The sequence below is a fragment of the Paroedura picta genome, chromosome 9 (assembly GCF_049243985.1).
Source record: "Paroedura picta isolate Pp20150507F chromosome 9, Ppicta_v3.0, whole genome shotgun sequence".
In the NCBI taxonomy this organism is placed as follows: Eukaryota; Metazoa; Chordata; class Lepidosauria; order Squamata; family Gekkonidae; genus Paroedura; species Paroedura picta.
In genome coordinates, this window is record NC_135377.1 from 1,841,162 (window position 1) to 1,860,697 (window position 19,536).

General features: G+C 53.9%; 1 protein-coding gene across 1 annotated transcript in view; it reads right to left on the reverse strand.

Moving 5' to 3' along the window:
- ZC3H3 (zinc finger CCCH-type containing 3) overlaps positions 1 to 19,536 on the reverse strand; it is a 210,023-nt gene that overhangs the window by 33,193 nt on the left and 157,294 nt on the right. The window contains exon 9 of the mRNA XM_077351316.1: positions 13,159 to 13,290. Within this exon, the coding sequence (XP_077207431.1) occupies positions 13,159 to 13,290 (132 nt within the window). The remainder of the gene's footprint in view (positions 1 to 13,158; positions 13,291 to 19,536) is intronic.

Genomic DNA, 19,536 nt, shown 5'->3' on the forward strand with positions numbered 1-19,536 from the left:
TCTCTCAACCCCACCTACTTCACAGGGTCTCCGTTGTGGCAGACTGGGAGGAAGAGAAGGCAATTGTAAGCCGCTTTGGACTCTTTCAGGCAGAAAAACCTGAGGTAAAAAAAATCCAGCTCTTCTTCTTCTATTTCATCCTCACAACAACCCTGCAAGGTAAATCGGGCCGAGAGAATGTGAACTGCCCAAAGTCACCTGGTGATCAGAGCGAGCATTTGAACACGAGTCCCCCAGATCTCAGTAGGAGCCCCTCTGTCCACTACCCAGTCAGGCTCTCCACGCTACAACTCCACTCGCAGCCCAGCAGCGACATTCGACAGGCCCCGGAGGCATCCCGTCACCAAAGGGCAGGGGCCCTGAAGCCAGGGCGTGGACGGCATCGGGAAGGGCGGGAGTGCCCGAAGGAGACGCCTCTCTCCTGCGAGCAAGAGGGTCAGTGGGGGGCAGGAAGCTCTTCTCACTGGCCCGGTGCCCCCCGGGTGCCTGCAGCCCCTCGACAGCAGCGAATAACGCGGATGGGACAGGACAAGCAGCGATTACGCCGATCAGAGAAGCTGTCGGGCCTACGAGGCCGTTGCCAGTGAGAAGATAATCACGGACTATTATCAACAAGGAGGTTTCCTTTGCTTGCTTCCTTTCTTTTTTTTTTATCAAGCTTGCCCGAGCTATTAAACGGCTCCCATTTGTACCGATAAGCAACATTTACAGCATAAGTGCCTGAAAGTCGCAGAAGACGCAGCCGTTATATTACGGAAGCAGTGGGAGCCCTCATTAGGCCATTACGGGAGAGGGTAACTAAGAGGTATCTCTGCGGAAATCTTGGGAGGATCCAGGCAAAGCGAGGGGGGCCGGTCACAGGGGGACCGGACGCAGGGGGGATCGGACGCTTCTGCGGCTCAAAAAGCCTCTTGAAATGAAAAGCTCCCGTTTCGACTGCCGGCCTGGATCAAAGGCCCTTTGGTGGCTGCTCTTCTTGCTCCGGTGCAGTTTCAGATCAAGGCGGGGAGAGGAATCAGAGGCAGGTGCAATGCAAAAGGTGAAAAGCAGGGCACCTTTCCCCTCCTCTACTCAATGTCATTCCCACCTCCCACTGCCTGGTCCATTTTAACTGGAGATGCCGGGGATTGAACCGGGGACCTATTGCATGCCATGCGGAGGTTATGCCACTGGGCCGTGGCCCTTCTCTGGCCCCAGATCCACCCACGTCAGTCTCCTTCTGACTATCATCAGCATCAGGAGTGGATCTGGGACAGGAGAAAGTCCCGGAATACCTCCAGGGGTCTTTGAGTGTCCACCTTTCGGGCTGTCGAGCAAACAGGTGCCGGGGGGGGGGGGTCCAAGGGGCAAGCTGCCCTCCCAGTCCGCCTCCTGCTGACCAGCAGCACCCTCCCCCGCCCAGCTGATTTGCAGCGTTAATGAGCCAGGTGCGGAGCTGGCCTGGCCGGGACTATCGATTGTGCAGCTCTTTGCTGCCTGAGACGGCCGGCATGAGAAATGAGCTTCCGGCTGGCAGTGCTGAGGCCCAAAGCCGCCTGTCGGGGGGAGGAAGATGAGCCGCAGGCCTGGCAACTCTCAGCATGATTTCTACGCCCTCTGGCAGCTGGGGGCTTTCACCAGCTTGCGCCAATTTCCGCCTGCACGGGCTAAACGCCGGGGGAGCGGAAGCAGCGGGGCGGAAGGCGCTCAATTTGACATGAAACAGCTCCTGGAAGCCAAGTGCTATCGCGAGCCACTATGTGCCGACGGCCGATCTGTGCCTCGATGGTATGAGGCAGGGGTAGTCAAACTGCGGCCCTCCAGATGTCCATGGACTACAATTCCCAGAAGCCCCTGCCAGCGAATGCTGGCAGGAGCTTCTGGGAATTGTAGTCCATGGACATCTGGAGGGCCGCAGTTTGACTACCCCTGGTATGAGGTATAATGGTCTGTGCATGAAGCAGCTGCCACGGAGAGAGACCGGAAGTCGGAGCTGGAGGGGGCCCTAGGGGTCATCCAGTCCAACCCCGTGTTCAGCGCAGGAAATATAACTCACTGCCCCCCTCCTGATAATTGGTTCCACCGACAAGCTGCTCAAATCCTAGTGGCTAAGGGAACAAGATATGAAACGAAAAGTCCCCAGTTCGAATCCTGATTCTGCCACAAACTCACAAACTTCTGGCTAGTCACTACCTCTTGACTCCAACGAGGCTCCCGGCTAAACACAACTCCATAGTTACATGGATTTCACTAATTTTTTTATATCACTCCTCCCCCAAGGGGAACAGACATCATTCCCCCCCTCTTTTTATCCTACAACAACCCAGCGAAGGAGGCCAGGCTGAGAGGCAGTGACTCGCTCAAAGTCATCCAGCGAAATGCTGGCGTTTCACCCCAACCGCTTCAGAGCAAGACGGGGGCCATGTCAGGCTGAATTCTCTGCTTGCACATAACAATTCTCCTCCCTCTCCCCCAAAGCCCTAGGCATTACAATTCAGGGGGGAAACTGGTAGCTGCTAACACTTCCCAAGAAAAGCCCTCCCGGAGAAACTAGCTTCGAAGCTGTCTGCGGTTGAGACATCCCTGGCCTGAAAAGTCCTGCATGGCCTCCAGGCCACCGACGCAGACGGCACAAAAACTGGCAGGCAAACCGGATCATCACTCCACGGCAGGCCCCTTCTGCCCCCCCCCCCCTATTTTGATAGAATCAAGTTCAGGAGAGGCGCTGGCTCAGATGGAGGGGTGAAGGGTAGGTACCCCGGATACAAAACAAACAAAAGCACAGAAGGGAGACAAATGGGTACCCCAACAGCTCTGCAGGGGGGTGGAGGGAGGAGAGTCACTTTCCCCTCCGGAGGAGGAGCCCATTCAGGGCTAAGGGGGCCCCTGGTGAACCACGAGGGCAGGTGCTTCAGTGAGTGGGAGTCCACAGGGGAGTGTGGGTGGGTCCCTTTGTGCAACAGCTGGCTCTGGGGGTGCCTCACAGTCTGGAGGAGGTGGTGGAGGCAGAGCTACCTGCCCAGGTGAGACAGACAACCTCGTCTTTGGTGGCTGTTCCTGTTCATGCACGGGGAAGGCGGGGCCACTGGAGCAGCCTCAGAGATCCCGGCTTCCCCTTCCTCTGATGCTGTGGGACCCCTCCCTGATAAGGAGGAGGGGGCCGAGCCCTGGTCCGCCCCCAGGGGCAGGTTTGGCAGGAGGACTCTGGAGAAGGCAACATGCTGGAGGGCAGAGGGCTCAGGGGGCCCTGGGCACAGACGAAGGATGGGGTGGAATAGATCACCGAGAGCGGGATGCCAAGGAGCAGGGCAGGCCGACGGCAGACTGAAGCTGGGCCCCGATGTTGAGATGTCAGCCTGCAAGAAGCCAGGCCGGGGGGAAGGGATCGCTGGACCGGACTGCCGTCCCTCTTTTCCGAGGAGAGAAAAAACCCCTCCGCCGTAAGCGGAAGACGGGAAGTCTCCGAGGCCTGCAGGCCGGAGAGGTTGTGCGCACAAGGACGAGGGCCGGGAGCCTCACGCCAAGGACCTCACACCCTTGTCTTCCGCACAGTGCTGACTCTGACTCTGAGCCCCACACCTCCCTTCCCTCGTGCTTCGAAAAGTGGAAACTGCAGACAGCTGGGCTGGGCTGCCTCTCGGACACGGGGAGGGGAGAGGGAAAGAAAGCAGAACAAGAAGAGATTTACTCCCTTTCTAAATTATTCACAAGAAAAGGGACCGCGCATCTTTAACAAGCCGTCGTTTTATGAAGCAAGGTTAACATTTTTACTTGATTCAGTAGAATATTATAAACTCTCCGGGGTCCATTTGAGGACTTTCTACTTTGTGCAAAAGGAACAGACTCAGCACTTTTTATATTATTTAGAGAATAAAATTAACCCTCGATGGCCCAGGCCGGGTATTTCCTCTCCCCAGTTAAATATGGCACGCTCAGCAATTCCCCCCCTATATAATTACGGGCTGCTATCCATCATCTGTAGGAGAATGCTTTTCTGACACTCCGAAAGTGATGCTGTAAGCACGTTCACTAATAGAATAAATATTCTAAATATCTCTTTTATATTTTCATTTAAATTGGAATATTTTAAAATAATTGTACACGTGCTCGGTGGGGGACTGCAGGGAGGCCACCCGGTTCCTTTGCGCTCCCTGGCACAGCCGGTGATATTTTCGGCTCCGTTGCAAAACCGGCCAGCTTAACATCGATCCTGGGTAAGCGGCAGGAATCTGTTGTCGAACACAGAATCACGAGGCACCTTGATGAAGGAAAGCTACGGAGGAAGAAGCCGCCTGGGTCCGTAAGAGGAGATCGGGGGTCCCTAACCTCTTTGGGGAGGAACAAGCATGAGGACAAGAGAGCCCCTGCAGATGCTGTCCACCTAGAGCAGGGGTAGTCAAACTGCGGCCCTCCAGATGTCCATGGACTACAATTCCCAGGAGCCCCTGCCAGCGAATGCTGGCAGGGGCTCCTGGGAATTGTGGTCCATGGACATCTGGAGGGCCGCAGTTTGACTACCCCTGACCTAGAGCAGGGGTGGCCACGCTGTGGCTCCCCAGATGACCATGGACTACAATTCCCATGAGCCCCTGTGGGCATCTGGAGAGCCTGGACTAGACTTCCACAAAGCTTTCGATCAAGTCCCTCATCAAAGGCTCCTAAGTAAACTCAGCAGTCATGGCATAAGAGGGCAAGGTCTAAAAACTGGTTCATTAAGACGAAGCAAAGTGTGAGTCTCAATGGGCAGTTTTCACAGGAGACGGAGGCAAGCAGGGGGGTCCCGTCAGGGTCCGTATCGGGTCTGGTGCTTTTTAACTTGCTCATTTGCTGATTCGGAATCTGTCTGTCTGTATTTGTTTGCTTGCTTACTTGTTTGGCGATCGCTGTCTCGGGGCGGTCAGATCAAAACAGTAGCCAAAGAAACAGACCATTTAAAATGCCGCATAAACTTAACACAATCTGATATCTCTAAAATCCCAGTGACACCAGCCATAGGCACCAACCCAGAAACGACTGGGCTCTAGTCGCTCCACATAGGAGGATATTAATTGTAAGGAGTGGCTGGAGAGGAAAAAAGGGAACAGGAGAGAGGCCCGACATTTTGATATGGATGTTTTTCGAGCTGACTGGCCTCCACCGTATGCCTGGCCGGAGAGCTCCGTCTTACAGGCCCTGCGAATCCAGGCAGGGCCCTGATCCCTCTTGGGAGTCGAAAAGGCCCTGGCTCTGGTTGAGGCCTCAGGCCCAGGGATCCTTAGCCGATTGGCGTTTCTGGATCGAAGCTCTCTCTGGGGAACGTCTTCAGGGAGATGGGAGTAGGCGGTGAAGTGGCCAAGTCTGCAGGTGGCCTTCCTGTCCTCTACCATTCCCCGGAGTCCATTTAAGCTCGCACCGACTGCTTCAGTGACTCCATCCAGCCACCTTATTCTCTGTCGGCCCCTTCTTGTTTTGCCCTCGATCGCTCCCAGCATGAGGCTCTTCTCCAGGGAGTCCTTCCTTCTCATGTTCCATTTTCACCTTGCGGCTAAAATCCACTGATGAACCTCTGCTCCAGATGTTTCTCCCCCCCACTTCCTGCAGCAGGGCAAAGGAGGACTTCCTTTTATGACGGGTCATGCCTGCCTCTTGCCTGGGCTGCCTTTACACTCTTCTCTGCCACTGTGAAGGCCCACTTCCCCGCGCACCATCCGGCACCATTCGGCAGGTCCTTCCGTGGCTCACAGCGAGCAGGCCCCAGGCCCCACCCGCCCTTCCGGCCAGCCTGCACAGCCTTGTTCTCCTTTCCTCTCCGGCCCCCCACTGGACAACGTCCCCCCTCCTGTTTTGATTTGTCGTCTGATTAAAATACATATTATTGCATCGCTCTCCCCAGGTATGTTCCTAGGAGGCGACTGTACAACCATCAACAATAAAGTGTCCGGGAAGGGAGGAGGGGGACAGCGACAGCGACAGGGAAACATGAACGGAGGATACAAACAGCGACATGCTAAAAAATGTGCTGGAGAAGCAACATCACTGAGAGACTCTTAAACTCTCAAGCAGAAGTCCTCAGCCTGGGTTTCATGAGCCCTCCGGCCTTCTTCATGGCTCTGGAAGGGTCTGCTGAATGGGTGGGAATTAATTGGTTTTTAATATATTTTTACAAATGTGTTAAACATTTATCGGGTGATATGACCATAGATAAGAGCCTCTTGTGGCGCAGAGTGGTAAGGCAGCCGCCTGAAAGCTTTGCTCATGAGGTTGGGAGTTCGATCCCAGCAGCCGGCTCAAGGTTGACTCAGCCTTCCATCCTTCCGAGGTCGGTAAAATGAGTACCCAGCTTGCTGCTGGGGGGTAAACGGTCATGACTGGGGAAGGCACTGGCAAACCACCCCGTATTGAGTCTGCCATGAAAACGCTGGAGGGCGTCACCCCAAGGGTCAGACATGACTCGGTGCTTGCACAGGGGATACCTTTACCTTTACCTTTATGACCATAGATGCCGAGGTGGCTTTGAGCTAACTGATTTTGGAGGACTCAACCACTGAGGAAGTCACTGAAAAAGGAAATTATCTAGAAACCGTTATAAAAGAAATTGTATTGGAATTCAATATATACATTATCACAAGAATACTGCCTTGGAAAGGTTCCTTGTTTTTCTGTCGATTGTCCATTGTGAACCTTTCTTTTTTCGTCTTGAGCTTTGCAAACTGGCAAGGCCTGGTTCCAAGCACAGTTGGAGACCAGGGGCACCTTTAAGATCAACCATGTTTAATTTGGGATAAGCTTTCCTGTGCATGCACACTTGCTGAAGCAATGGAAGAAAGGAGCTTTTCTCTACCCATAGGAGCCTCAAAACAGCTTCTTATCACCTTCCATTCCTCTCCCCTCAACAGACACCCTGTGAGGTAGGTGGAGCTGAGAGGGCTCTGAGAGAACTGCCATGTGACAACAGCTCTCATAGAACTGTGAGTAGCTCAAGGTCACCCAGCTGGCTGCATGTGGGAAATGAAATCCAGCTTCCCAGATTAGAAGCTGCCACTCTTAAGGACTACAAGCTGGCTCTCTGGCTCTCTCCAGTGGCACCTTAAAGACAAACCAAATTTAATTCTGCTTACAAACCTTCATGCGCATGCACACTTGTATCTGATGAAGTGTGCATGCACACAGAAGCTTACATTCAGAATTAAACATGGTTGGTCTCAAACCTGCCACTGGACTCCAACTTTCTCCTGTTGCTCCAGACCAACACGGCTGTCCTCCTGAAGGCCCTGACCTGTGACCCTGAGCTTTGCTTGCTGCCTAACCAGTACATTTTGAACCAGCAGAAGCTTCTGAAGGATTGTCAAGGGCAGCCCCATGTGAATCCCTCTGCAGTAGCCAAGTGTGTTCAGAGACAGATCACTTCTCTCAAGGAAGAGCCACAGCTGGAGAACCAGACAAAGCTAAATTCAAATGGGTCGCCGTGTTGGTCTGAAGTAGCACAACAAAATCAGAGTCCAGGGGCACCTTTAAGACCAACAAAGATTTATTCAAGGCGTGAGCTTTCGAGTGCAAGCAGTCTGAGGAAGAGTCCTTGCACTCGAAAGCTCACGCCCTGAATAAATCTTTGTTGGTCTTAAAGGTGCCCCTGGACTCTGATTTTGTTGTGCAGCCAAAGCTAGCTCAATATCCTACATGCTACTGAAGAGAGCCAAGCCACCCTCGGTCTTTCTGGACTGCAAAGAAGCCCAAAGAATGAGCCGTCTCTATAATCCAAAACTAGACATTGGGACTGATCCGTGTCCTTCCCCGAGCCCATTCCTACCTCCAGACTCCCGTCGGAGACATCTGCTCTCTCCTCTGACTCTGCTGATAAGAGAAAAGGAGCCGGGGGCCATCTGCATACTGCTGACACAGCACTCTACAAGGCGATGTTCTGGCCCGCACTTTCCTGTGGGTACGAGCAGCAGGCAGGGCAGGACAGAACCCCACAGGGCTCCCCGTTTCAGATGCCAGGGGGGGGGGCAAGGAGGTCACCCTCAACGTCACCTTCTGGAAGCAGCCAGCCAGGTGGGACCGTACCTGCCCCAGCGTGGCTGAGTCATTCAGAAGGACACCAAGGTCAGGGGACTTCAAAAGCCAGAGGGGGTCACGCTATCGCTGAAAAAAACAGCACCTCCATTTATAATGGACTGGAAACCTTTTGTAGGCTTTTTTCACAAAACGGAGCATGGGGGGGGGGACGAATTGAGGACTGGTGGATTTGATTACTTAGAGCGAAAAATTATTTGAAATTAGGAAAAAGAGTGTTTTCTTTTTTCATGCTGGCAACTTTAGAAGAAGTAGCAAACTTGCCATATTTACATGTATTTGCCTTGGAGGAAATCAGAAGCCTCTTCCTATTTCTTTTCAACTTTTCTATCTTCTTCTTCTTCTTTTTTGCCTGTTTTCTTCTCTGTTAAATTTAATCTTTATCTTTACTAAAAGAAAAGCTTTAATAAAAATTTAGAAACTGAAAAAAAAGTGTCCAAGAAAATTAACAGGATTCTCTGGAAAATCTACTTCTAGAGGGCACTGAACGTGCATCAGGCCACCCGTGTGCAATGGGCCCTGGTTTATAGCGACCCAAAGCTGCCTTCGACTGAACCAGGCCCTCGGTCCATCAAGGCAAGTACCGACTGCTCAGACCGGCAGGGGCTCTCCAGTCGGGCAACTTCTGTCCGAATCCCCACTTATGCCATGGAAGCTTGCTGAGTGACCTTGGTCCTATGACAATCCTTTGGGCTGGCCTACCTCTCAGGGTTGTTGTGAGAAAACAGGCGGGGAGAATGGTGTTCGCAGCTGCTTTGAGACCCAGCTGTGTGTGGGAAGGACAGCAGGATATAAATGTAAAGCACAAACGTTTCCCCATTGTTGCAGAACAGGCCCAGCTGTGGGCTCCAAGCAGCGGCTGGTCAGCCTAACTGCAAAAGTCCTTCCATGGGTGCTCCATACATCGGCCAGACCTCTCTGTCAGCAGCCAGCGCCCCTTCGTTTCCTCTCCACACAACAGATACCCTCTGAGGTAGGTAAGGCTGAGAGAGCTCTGAGAGAACTGCTCTGCAAGAACAGCTCTAAGACAACTGTGACTGATCCGCAGTCACCCAGCTGGCTGCATGTAAAGAAGGCATGGGTAAATTATTGTTTTTAAATTGGGGCTTGAATATTTCATTGCATATTATTGGTTATTTACATTTATAAGCTGCTTTGAATTCCTATAGGGGAGAAAGTTGGCTGATAAAGGTGTTAAATAAATGTTTTCCAGAAGATGCCGCTTGATGGGGGCTGTGAACAGGGACCTGGTTGGACTCCTCATGGGAGGTCACTCTGCTGCTTCAGAGGGACAAAACCCTGCAGGAGCTGAACAAAGTGTGTGCAAGTGTGTGTGTGCGGGAGAGGGGGTGTGTGTGCAAGATTTGTGATGAGGCAAGGCCGAGAGAGCCAAATGCTGTTCAGGAAAGGTGAAGCATAAGCAGGAGAAGGATCCCCAGGAGAAGGAGGAGGCCGGGAGGCAACCAATCGGAGGGCTGGGATCACTGGGGGTGGGTTTGCCGGGGGGGGGGGGGGAAGGTGAGCCTTCCAAGAGCTGCAGAAACGCCAGCATTGATGAAGACGAAGCGCTTCCCAGTCAGCCGTTTCTGTTCCACACAAAGGAAGAATGTCATCCTTCAGGCCCCGACGGGATCCGCTTGGGACGCTGCCCTGAGAACCCGCCAGAACCCGCGTGAACGAAGCGTCGGCATCATTACTGGCCAACCCCGTGACTGGCTGCCCGGGGCAGGGAGCTCTTTGCGGGCCTTTTAAGTGCACTCCCCGGGACTCCGGGCCAGAAGAAGGAGGAATTTCCGAGAGTCACGATGATGCGAGGGCCAGCCGAAAATGGACAAAGCGTGCGGCTTAAGACGGGGAGCTGCAAAGAGTGCTGTTCAAATCCTGCTTCAGCTGGGGGGAAGGAGGAGGAGGAGAAGAGTTGGTTCTTAGATGCCGCTTTTCTCTACCCGAAGGAGTCTCCAAGCGGCTTCCAATCGCCTTCCCTTTCCTCTCCCCACAACAGACACCCTGTGAGGGAGGGGAGGCTGAGAGAGCCCTGATATCACTGAAGAAGAAGAAGAAGAAGAAGAAGAAGAAGAAGAAGAAGAAGAAGAAGAAGAAGAAGAGCTGGTTCTTATATGCTGCTTTTCTCTCCCGAAGGCGTCTCAAAGGGGCTTACATTCACCTTCCCTTCTTCTCCCCACCACAGATACCCCAAGAGGGAAGGGAGGCTGGGCGGCCAGCCTTGGATGTTCCAGGACTTGGATGTTGCTGTTCTATTGCAGACCAGGGTGGCTTACCTTCTGATTCTTAAATGTTTCTGATGCTCCCAGCATGCTGGCCAGCCCAAATCCAACCTCTCAACCCTTGATGGACCACTCCTCCCTTCCTCACCCCATCTTTCCTTAAAGCAGGGGTAGTCAAACTGCGGCCCTCCAGATGTCCATGGACTACATTTCCCATGAGCCCCTGCCAGTGTTGGAATTGTGGTCCACGGACATCTGGAGGGCCGCAGTTTGACTACCCCTGCCTTAAAGGATGCAGGTCCACGCAGACAGCTGGTTCTGCTGGGTTGGCTCAGGAGGGCCTCAGCTAGCAAGCTCGGGAACAAACCACACGGCCTGCAGAGAGCAGCCCCAGCCCCGGGAAGGCTCGTGAGGGACTGCCCGCTGGGCCCCAGAACTCTTTCCCGACGCCGTCGCTAGGAGGCCGGGCCTCTGCTGCATTTGCAGGGTTGCAAGATTTGAGGCAATTAATTGGTGAGATGGATCGATCTGAAAAGGTGCCCCCATTAATCAGGCGAGAGATCTAAAATTCCCTCATTACTCTTAATACGGGAGCCCACGCAGACCAGGGGGGCAGGCAGAAGGGACGGCCTCCGTCTCCTTTCCTACACGAGGGGAGAGAAGGCCCGGGGGGGGGGGGGGGGCAGCTGTCCACTGTCCGTGCAAAGCCGAACAAGAAAGTGACCCTTTTCTTCAGGACCCCAGTCTTATCTACAGGCAAGCTTATACAAACCTCTATCAATCAGCCACGCCTGAATCTTGCCAAATCATCATCATCATCATCATCATAATTATTGTTGTTATTATTATTATTATTAGATTTATTTCCCGCCTCTCCCGACAGGCTCGAGGTGGGTCACAACAACTAACCCCATTAAAATTCCCATTAAACCATCAATCTACTAACATGACGGCTAAAAATCCCACCCCTCCCCCAATGATCAAAGAGGTGAAGAGGGAAGGGCAGGGGAGTAGCGTACCCTCCAGCTCCTGGGGGAGTTTCATGCCTTGAAACAGCAGAACCCTCCAACTGCTCTGATTCTCACCAGCCTCCTAGGAGACTTAACCTGATCGCTTCACATCTCAGAAGCCAGGCTGGGTCGGCCTCCGCTCGCGCCTGAATGGGAGATGGACGGGGCAGTTCGGGGCTGCAGAGTCAAGGCATGGAAAATCCAGGGGTGGCCAAACTGTGGCTCTCCAGAGGTCCATGGACTACAATTCCCATGAGGCAGGGGCTCATGGGAATTGTGGCCGATGGACATCTGGACAGCCCCAGACTGGCCACCCCTGTGGGTTCTTTAAGTCGATGTCCTTTCCGCATGAGGCAGAAGCCAGCCAAGCTCCACCCTGCCAGGACCTGCACCGTTCTTGCTGGGTGGGCTTGGGCCTGTCCCACCGGAGGAGGAGGGAAGAACCACACAGGAGAACCATCACATCGGCTGCTAAATTGAGGGCTGCTAAGTCAAGGCAGGTGGTTTGATCCTTGCATGGAAAATCCAGAGGTGGCCAAACTGTGGCTCTCCAGATGTCCATGGACTACCATTCCCATAAGCCCCTGCCAGAAGGATGCTGGCAGGGGCTCATGGGAATGGTAGTCCATGCACATCTGGAGAGCCACAGTTTGGCCACCCCTGCAGGTTGATGTCCCTTCCACATGAGGCAGAAGCCAGGCAAGTGTTGCCCTGGAGCTGCACCATGCCAGGACCCGCACAGTGCTTGCTGGGTAGAATCACAAAATTGGATGGGACCTCCTGGGTCATCTAGTTCAACCCCGTGCACTATGCAGGACAACCCTTTCACTCACCCACTGTCACCTGCCACCCCCCTGAACCTTCACAGAATCAGCCTCTCTGTCAGATGGCTATCCAGCCTCTGCTTAAAAATTGGCCTTGGGCCTGTCCCACGGGAGGAGGAGAGAAGAACCACACAGGAGAACCACCACATCGGCTGCTGTGGGTCTCCACCGGAGAGAAACGAGGGGTGGGAATGGACCCAACAAAACATTTTGCTTTCATCGGAACCTGGTTGTCGGTTCACCAACACATTTCAGGTGCTGTTTAAAAACTCCTTTGCACGTAAAATGATACGATGTGATTCCAGTTGCAAAACCTCGACATCTGTCCAATATCCTCTTTCTCCTACCTGGGTTATAAGCAAGAGACCTCATTTGGGAAGAGCCTGTTCCCCCAGGACAGACCATCTCCCCCCCCCCCCCAGCTCCACAATAGCTCCGACCACTTCTTGGTTCTCCTATCCTTCCATCTTGCCCTGAAGATGGGCTTTCTCTTGCAGGGCCTTGTCTGCTTGGCCCCTCCTCCCCACAGGACGACGTCGTCCCCCCCCCCCGAGCTCCACTTTGGCAGCTTTGCTCCTCCGAGTGTGCCCTTGCACAGGTGCCACCCTGCAAAAAGGCAACGTGGATAGCCACGCATCCCTGCGCCTTCGCCCATGTGACCCCCACCTCGTGGCACGAACGGCTGGGCTATCGCTCTCCCGGCTCCCCATATGCAAAACTGAATTATTTAGGAGGCCACTGCGATAGAGGAACCAGGGCTGCGCTAGAGCCAAATGGCTCAGAGACACGCTTAAAGGATGGGGACTGGGGAGTACAACGCAGACTGGCTCTGTAAGGCTGCCCTCTGTCATTTCTGCTCTGCTCAACACGTCATGCGAATGGTCATGCTTTGCTTCAGATTTTTGCAGTCCTAATCCTATGGCAGTCCCTACCGAACGAAGGCGCGGACTTATTCTGCATGCTTCCCCTCGAGTCCCCGAGAGAAAGGTGCGCCGCAAATGACGTCCATCCGCCTGTCGAAGCGGCACGGTGCAGCTGGCTGAAAGGCGACGGCCGCCTGGCTCTTACCTTCTCTCCCAGGGGACAGTAGCCCTTGAGGAAGTCCGGGCACACCTCTGCTTTCCGGGAGACGTAGACGTGGCTGTACGGACAGTCGCTATTGCTGCAGATCCCTTTCAGGAAATAGGAGCAAACCGGCATCTGGGAGGAGAGAGCCAGAGAGCAGGCAGGGGGTCAGCGCTTGCGGGGATCCTGGGCCTTCACACACACACACACCCTTTGGCAGTGCATGGTGGGCCTCAGTTACGCATCCCGCACACACATACCCTAAATGTGAAGTGATTGTTAGTGCTGGACTGGTCAAACAAAATGCGGGAACGCACGACCGTGGCAGAACTCACATATCTGATGCACGACAGACTAACATCAGACTTCCTGCCTTAGGCCGTCTTGACCAGGGGTAGTCAAACTGCGGCCCTCCAGATGTCCATGGACTACAATTCCCATGAGCCCCCTGCCAGCGAATGCTGGCAGGGGGCTCTTGGGAATTGTAGTCCATGGACATCTGGAGGGCCGCAGTTTGACTACCCCTGGTCTAGACTATATAGGTCAGTAAAATGAGATGGAGAGGAATATTATATACCTGAGCGTAAAATGTAAATTCTGGGTCTTTTCTTCCCTCTCATCTCTTCTTACAAGCTGTCTTCCAGGAAAAGATTTGGGTTTCCCTCCCCCCACCTTTGCTTGTATTATAAAAGAGTATCTTACAGTCGTTCTATAACATGCAATGTACTACTTTGAAATAAAATGTATTCCTTGAAAAAGGAAAAAATACATATATTATGCAGGGTAAAGCAAATTTTGAACAATATATCTATAACCCCCTTTTCTTTCCTGTACCCCTCCTATATTTCAAATTTCTCTTCTTTTAAATAAAAAAACGTGTGTGTGCGTGTGTGTGCATGCATGTGTGTGTGTGTGTGTGTGTGTGTGAAGTGCCATCAAGCGTCCTCTGATTCACTGAGAGTCAAGGCACTGGAGTGGTTAAAGAGCGGAGCCCAGTAATCTGCAGAGCTGGGTTCGAGTCCCCACCAAGTGAAGGCAGCTGGGTGACCTTGGGAAAGTCCCAGTTCTCTCAGAGATGTTCTCACAGAGCAGTTCTCTAAGAGTTCGCTCAGCCCCATCTACCTTACAGAGTGCCTTTTATGGGGAGAGGAACGGGAAATCATTTTGGGACCCCTTTGGGTGTTGAAAAGCAGGAGATTAAAAACCAGCTCTAATGATCTTTGAAATGCCTTTATCATTAGCAGCCTTGCTCAGGTCTTGGGCCTTTGGTGGTGTCTGTGGTGGGGAGAGGAAGGGAAGGTGAATGTAAGCTGCTTTGAGACTCCTTCAGGGAGAGAAAAGGGGCATATAAGAACCAACTCTTCTTTTTCTTCAGTAATCTCAGGGCTCTCTCAGCTCACCTCCCTCACAGGGTGTCTGTTATGGGGAGAGGAAAGGGAAGGCGACTGTAAGCCGCTTTGCGACTCCTTCGGGTAGAGAATGGCAGCATCTAAGAACCAACTCTTCTTCTTCTCCAGTAATCTCAGGGCTCTCTCAGTCTCACTCACTTCAAGGGGTGTCTGTTGTGGGGGGAGGAAAGGGAAGGGGATTGGAAGTGGGTCGGTGTGAGGAAGGATGCTTTGCTTCTCGCCTCCTGCCCCCTTGACTCCCCGCCACAAGTGACCCACAGGCCAGAGGGACCCTTGTGGTTTCCTCTCTCTGAAGGGACTTCCCCATCGGCGAAGCTGATGCACGGCTTTCACGGATCTGCAGGCGGCTTGTGCCCCCGTCCAAATGTGAGCCTTCAAGAGGTCTGTGCGCTGCCCCCCGAGCCAGCTGAGCCAAACTAAATGTGTGCAGAGACAGACGTGGGACTGCCCCCCCAACCCCCAGCCCCCACCCCCAGCGATCAGGCCGCAAACCACAAAACTTTACCTTCAGCCAGCTGTTATAATTAAAAAGAAATTACCGGCCTGCTGTGACAATTCCACTTGTGCACCTTAACGATTACCGGCTGGGAAGGCCTGCAAGCCCGAGAGCCAAGCACAGGCTTGGCTCACATAAAAACTCCCGGATCGGTTCTTTCCATCTCCATCTGAAACGGAACTCGATCGGGAACGCCCTCTGCTCCGGGTCCAAACTTACGGTGCAGGAGGAGAGGGTCTCCAACCCCCAGTGCAAGGCTGCTCCTTCTATCGCCTTCCCAAGGCGAGCATCTCGCTGCCAATTGTGCTCACCCCGGAGGACTGAGAAACGCATCCGAACTCCTCCGATACGAGCCAAGTCCCCGAGCAACCAGATGGTTCGCAAAGTGCTTGTTCTGGTTGCTTGACTCCCTCCCCCCTGCCTCCCGTGTTCCTTTCCTGGGCCCTCTTTTCCTCCCGGCTCCTCTCCCCACCTTAAACGAGCCTACTGCCCAGCAGAAGAGGCGTCCTGCTCTGTAGCAGCGGCTGAAATCCTGCAGTTCGGGTCTCGTCAGCCAATTTCTATAAATGCGCACTAAGCAGAGCGGATGCTATCTGGGGCAGCTGGGCAGGGGGTGGGCTGCCTTTCCCCCAAAGGACACACTAAAGCTCTAACCGAATTAGCTCGCTAGAGTGTGGAGCAAGGGGGCTGGGTGGGAGAGGGGGGACAGGAGGGGAAGGGGCCGAAAGCCACCCACAGAAAGGAAAACAAAGGGTGCGTGCAAAAGCAAAGAGTTTGTGTTTTTAATTGTCTTTTAACTGCAGACATTAAAAGGAGGGACAGGGCTCTGGGGCGGTCTTTCAGCCGGCAGTGGCGTGACCGCAAACGGCTCCCTTAATGTAGGTTTTGATATAGGGATCAAATTAGCTCTAATAAAAAGGGGCAATAAAAGCGGCTCTTATGCAAAGCCCAGCTCCTCCCAGCTGCCAGGCCCAGCCATTACGGAGAGGAAGCGCCATTCTCCTTTCAATTAACCTTGTTTGCACCCCGCTATGTCCATGCAAATAACAATAACATTAACGCAAGGCGCTAGCACGCCGCGGCCATATTAGGCCGCTCCGAATAGGCGCACGTCTTTCCGAGAGCAGCAGCTAATGAACCCGAAACTCGACGTGAATTTCCAAATTGCTCACAACAGAGTTTTGAAGCTCTATTAGGGAGAAAAATGCTGATTCTTGTCAAGTCCCTCAAGGGGAAAAGCTGTTGGAACAGCAGCCTGTCTCGGCCCGGGCCCCAGCCGCCCGCCAACCTTCATCCGCAGACCCCGCCGCACGCGTGGGGGGGACCGAACACCCCGCTCTCCGGTGCCCTGGCCGCCAAACGCAGCCAGCCGCGGGGCAAGGCGACTCTGCTCAGGGGGTTGGAAGGCCTTCCTGCCATGTCCCCCAAGGACAGAAGCCGTCCCGGTCGGCAGCGCCAATCGGAAGACTGGGGGGGGGGTCTGTCTTCGGCCCGGCTGTGAGCGAGGGAGGGCCACGGGGATTCCCACGAGGAGTTTGGCCTGTCTAGCTTCACCTTGTCCAGAACGGCAACCGGCTAACTGTGATCTCAGATTGGACAGCCAGAGCTGTTTCGAGGCCAAACATCGGGATAAAAACTTGAAATAATAACGCCAGCAGTGCTCCCAGGGGGACAGCCCCGCCTCGGATGTCCCTGTGGTCAAATCAGGGGGCCAAGGGCAAAAGATTTGCCTCTTTTTCACCTCTCTGCCGAGGACCAGAGAATTCTCCAAGGAGCTCTCTCCGGGGGGGCGAGACACAAAGCGGGTTCATGCAACCTCTGACACTTCCCTGAGCCCACAGCCTCTCAAAACGCCTCTGCGGAGAAGGCTGGATGGGTGCTGGGATCAGCACTGGTGGGGGGCCGGTCTAGCCATGGGCCGGTCAGCGTTAAGCTGGAACCAGCCCCCACCATGGCCGTTCCTCTGCTCTCTCTCTCTCTCTCTCTCTCTCTCTCTCTCTCTCTCTCTCTCTCTCTCTCTCTCTGTTTTGCTCATACTTTGCACAATTTAATCCTGCTCCCACTTTGACATCCCCTTCTGGAAATTTATTTTCTTTGCAAGGGACCACTTATAGGTGCTGTGCTTCTGCGGGATGCCCCTTCCTCCTGTTCTTCCGTCTTGACCTTCCAACCTGCCCTGAAATTCACTGGGCCCACATCCTGGTGTCCCCAGACGCCCCTGCCCCCCTGGATTCAGACCTCGGGTAGCATCTCAGGACAGCCCCACCCCCTCGAGCTGTAGATTCTCTCCCCCAGAGGATGTGCTGCTAACTGGGCATCCTCCATCTGTCCACAGGCCTTGGAGAAGAGGGCCTGAGCAGGGCCCAGCTCCTGACCCACAGGGGATCTGCGGGGCTGAGGAGAGGTGGGGAGCAGGGCAAAGAGAGGGACGAGGACTCCTTGTCCAATCAAAACACGAACAAACTGAGAAGACAGAGGACAGGACTTGGGGGCAAATCCCAAGTTGATCAAAGCAGCTATGAGCTATAAGTGCTGGAATCTGCAGAATCTGCAGGGGGCCCTGAAGGAGATGTGCATTTAACATAGGACAGGAACTTCCTGATGATTTTCAGATTATCTCCTCCAGGGTCCAGATTGGCTCAATAGGAGACTTTTTAGTGCACTTCCTCCCTGCTTGCCTCCAGAACAGCAGTTGAACAACAAAAGAACGGCTGCAGTCAACAGCTAGCAAAACGGGTTAAGATCTCGCCTCTCCTCTTTCTGTATAGTTGTTTCTCTTCTAAATAAAAAGAGAATATTGTATTATTTTGTATTGTATTATTTTAACCACCCGATTGCTACACTCTCTCCCTCTCTGATACTCTGCCAAAAATAAGACCCAAAGGCAAACCCAGCAGTTCACTCTAACGTAACTTCCCTCCCTTCCTGGAGCAGGGCACTGTCCGGCCCGTGCTTCTAGGGTGACCGTCAGCAAACAGCAGTGAATGCCAAGCCAGTGGGAAGATGGCGCTTTGTGGACACAACACAGGACAGATTAAACCACAGACAGCATCACCAGGCTGCGTGCCCAGCTGGAGACAAGCGAACTCTGACTTCGGAGCGGCCAGGAGGCAGGACTGTAACGCCTCTGGGAATGGGGTGGGCCCCTGCAGGTGTGCCCAGGGCAGGAGAAAGCAGCCTTTCAAAGCGAGGGCTCCTCTGGAGACAGCGGGACTCACTCAGCCGGTTCATGGCGAAGCCCGAAGGCAGCAGGAAATCCATTTGCACTGCAGGGATCAAGCTGCTCTTTGGGTCTCCACTTTGATAAATGAGGCGAGCGTCACCTCTCCCGGTAATCGGCAGGTTAACAGGAAGCTGGGGCGAGTGTCACCGTCGCCTCCGGCTCTGGGCAGCCTGCTCCCCTGCAGCTATAAATCACGACCAAAGGACGCCCAGCTCAGCAAAGGCAGCGGCAGACTCTTCCTCTGGGCTGGTGGGGATGAAGCAGCTCGGCCGGAACCTCCAGGCTCCGTGTGGGAAGCAAAAGAGAGCCCTGGAAGTCACCAGCTGGCCAGCCTGTGGCTGCCTGGGAGCCGGAAAGAGCTGTGAAGCCACAGCCGACCTCGCAGGGGGAATCCAAGGCAAGGAGAGTTCAGTGGTGGTGGCCATCGCCGGCCTCTGCAATACGGCCCCCAACACCCCTGGTGGTCCCCATCTGCACTCAAAACGGGTCTGACGCTGCTTAGCTTTCATGATCTGCCCCAATCAGGCTTACTTGGGGGACCCAGGGCAGGGCAGGGCAGGGCAGGGCAGGGGGGTGTCCCCTCCCAGGACTAACCAGGGCTGACCCTGCCTGGCTTCTGAGGTCGGCTGAGATCTGTCTAGCCTGGGCCATCCAGATGCTTTTGCCAGCCAGCGCCATTCCGTCATGGCAGAGTGCTATGTGGGCAAGCTACCTGATCAGCAATTGGGAAACCTCTAACTAGGCATTCCCCCCCCCTCCCATTCAGCGTAAAGCAGGGCTGGGTGCATGCAGAGAATTAAAGTCCTGTGGCCACTGAGACCGCAGGCCGAGGAAAGCAGGATTCTGCAAAATGTCCAACACTCAAAATTTTGAATAATTCAAGGTGCTGGTTTGGCTCTTTAAAGCCCTACGTAGTCTGGGACCAGAATCAGCAGAAGGACCATCTTCTCACATCCGTTGCAGCCCGGTGAATTAAGTCTGCAGGGAGAGGCCCTCCTGACTGTCCCGCCAGTCAAAGAAGCTCATGTGGTGGGCCAACAAGAGGGGCCCTTTTCAGTGGTGGCCCCGCGATTAAGGGGAAACAACCCACATCCTTTCAATCTTCAGGTAAAAAGCTGAAGACAGTTTTATTTAGGATTGCATCTGGACAACTTTAGTTTTTATCTGCTGACAGACCTTGGGAGAGAGGGCAGCATGGTATAGCCCCATCCTGTCCGATCTTGAGAGGTAAGCAGACTCACTACTTGTAATGG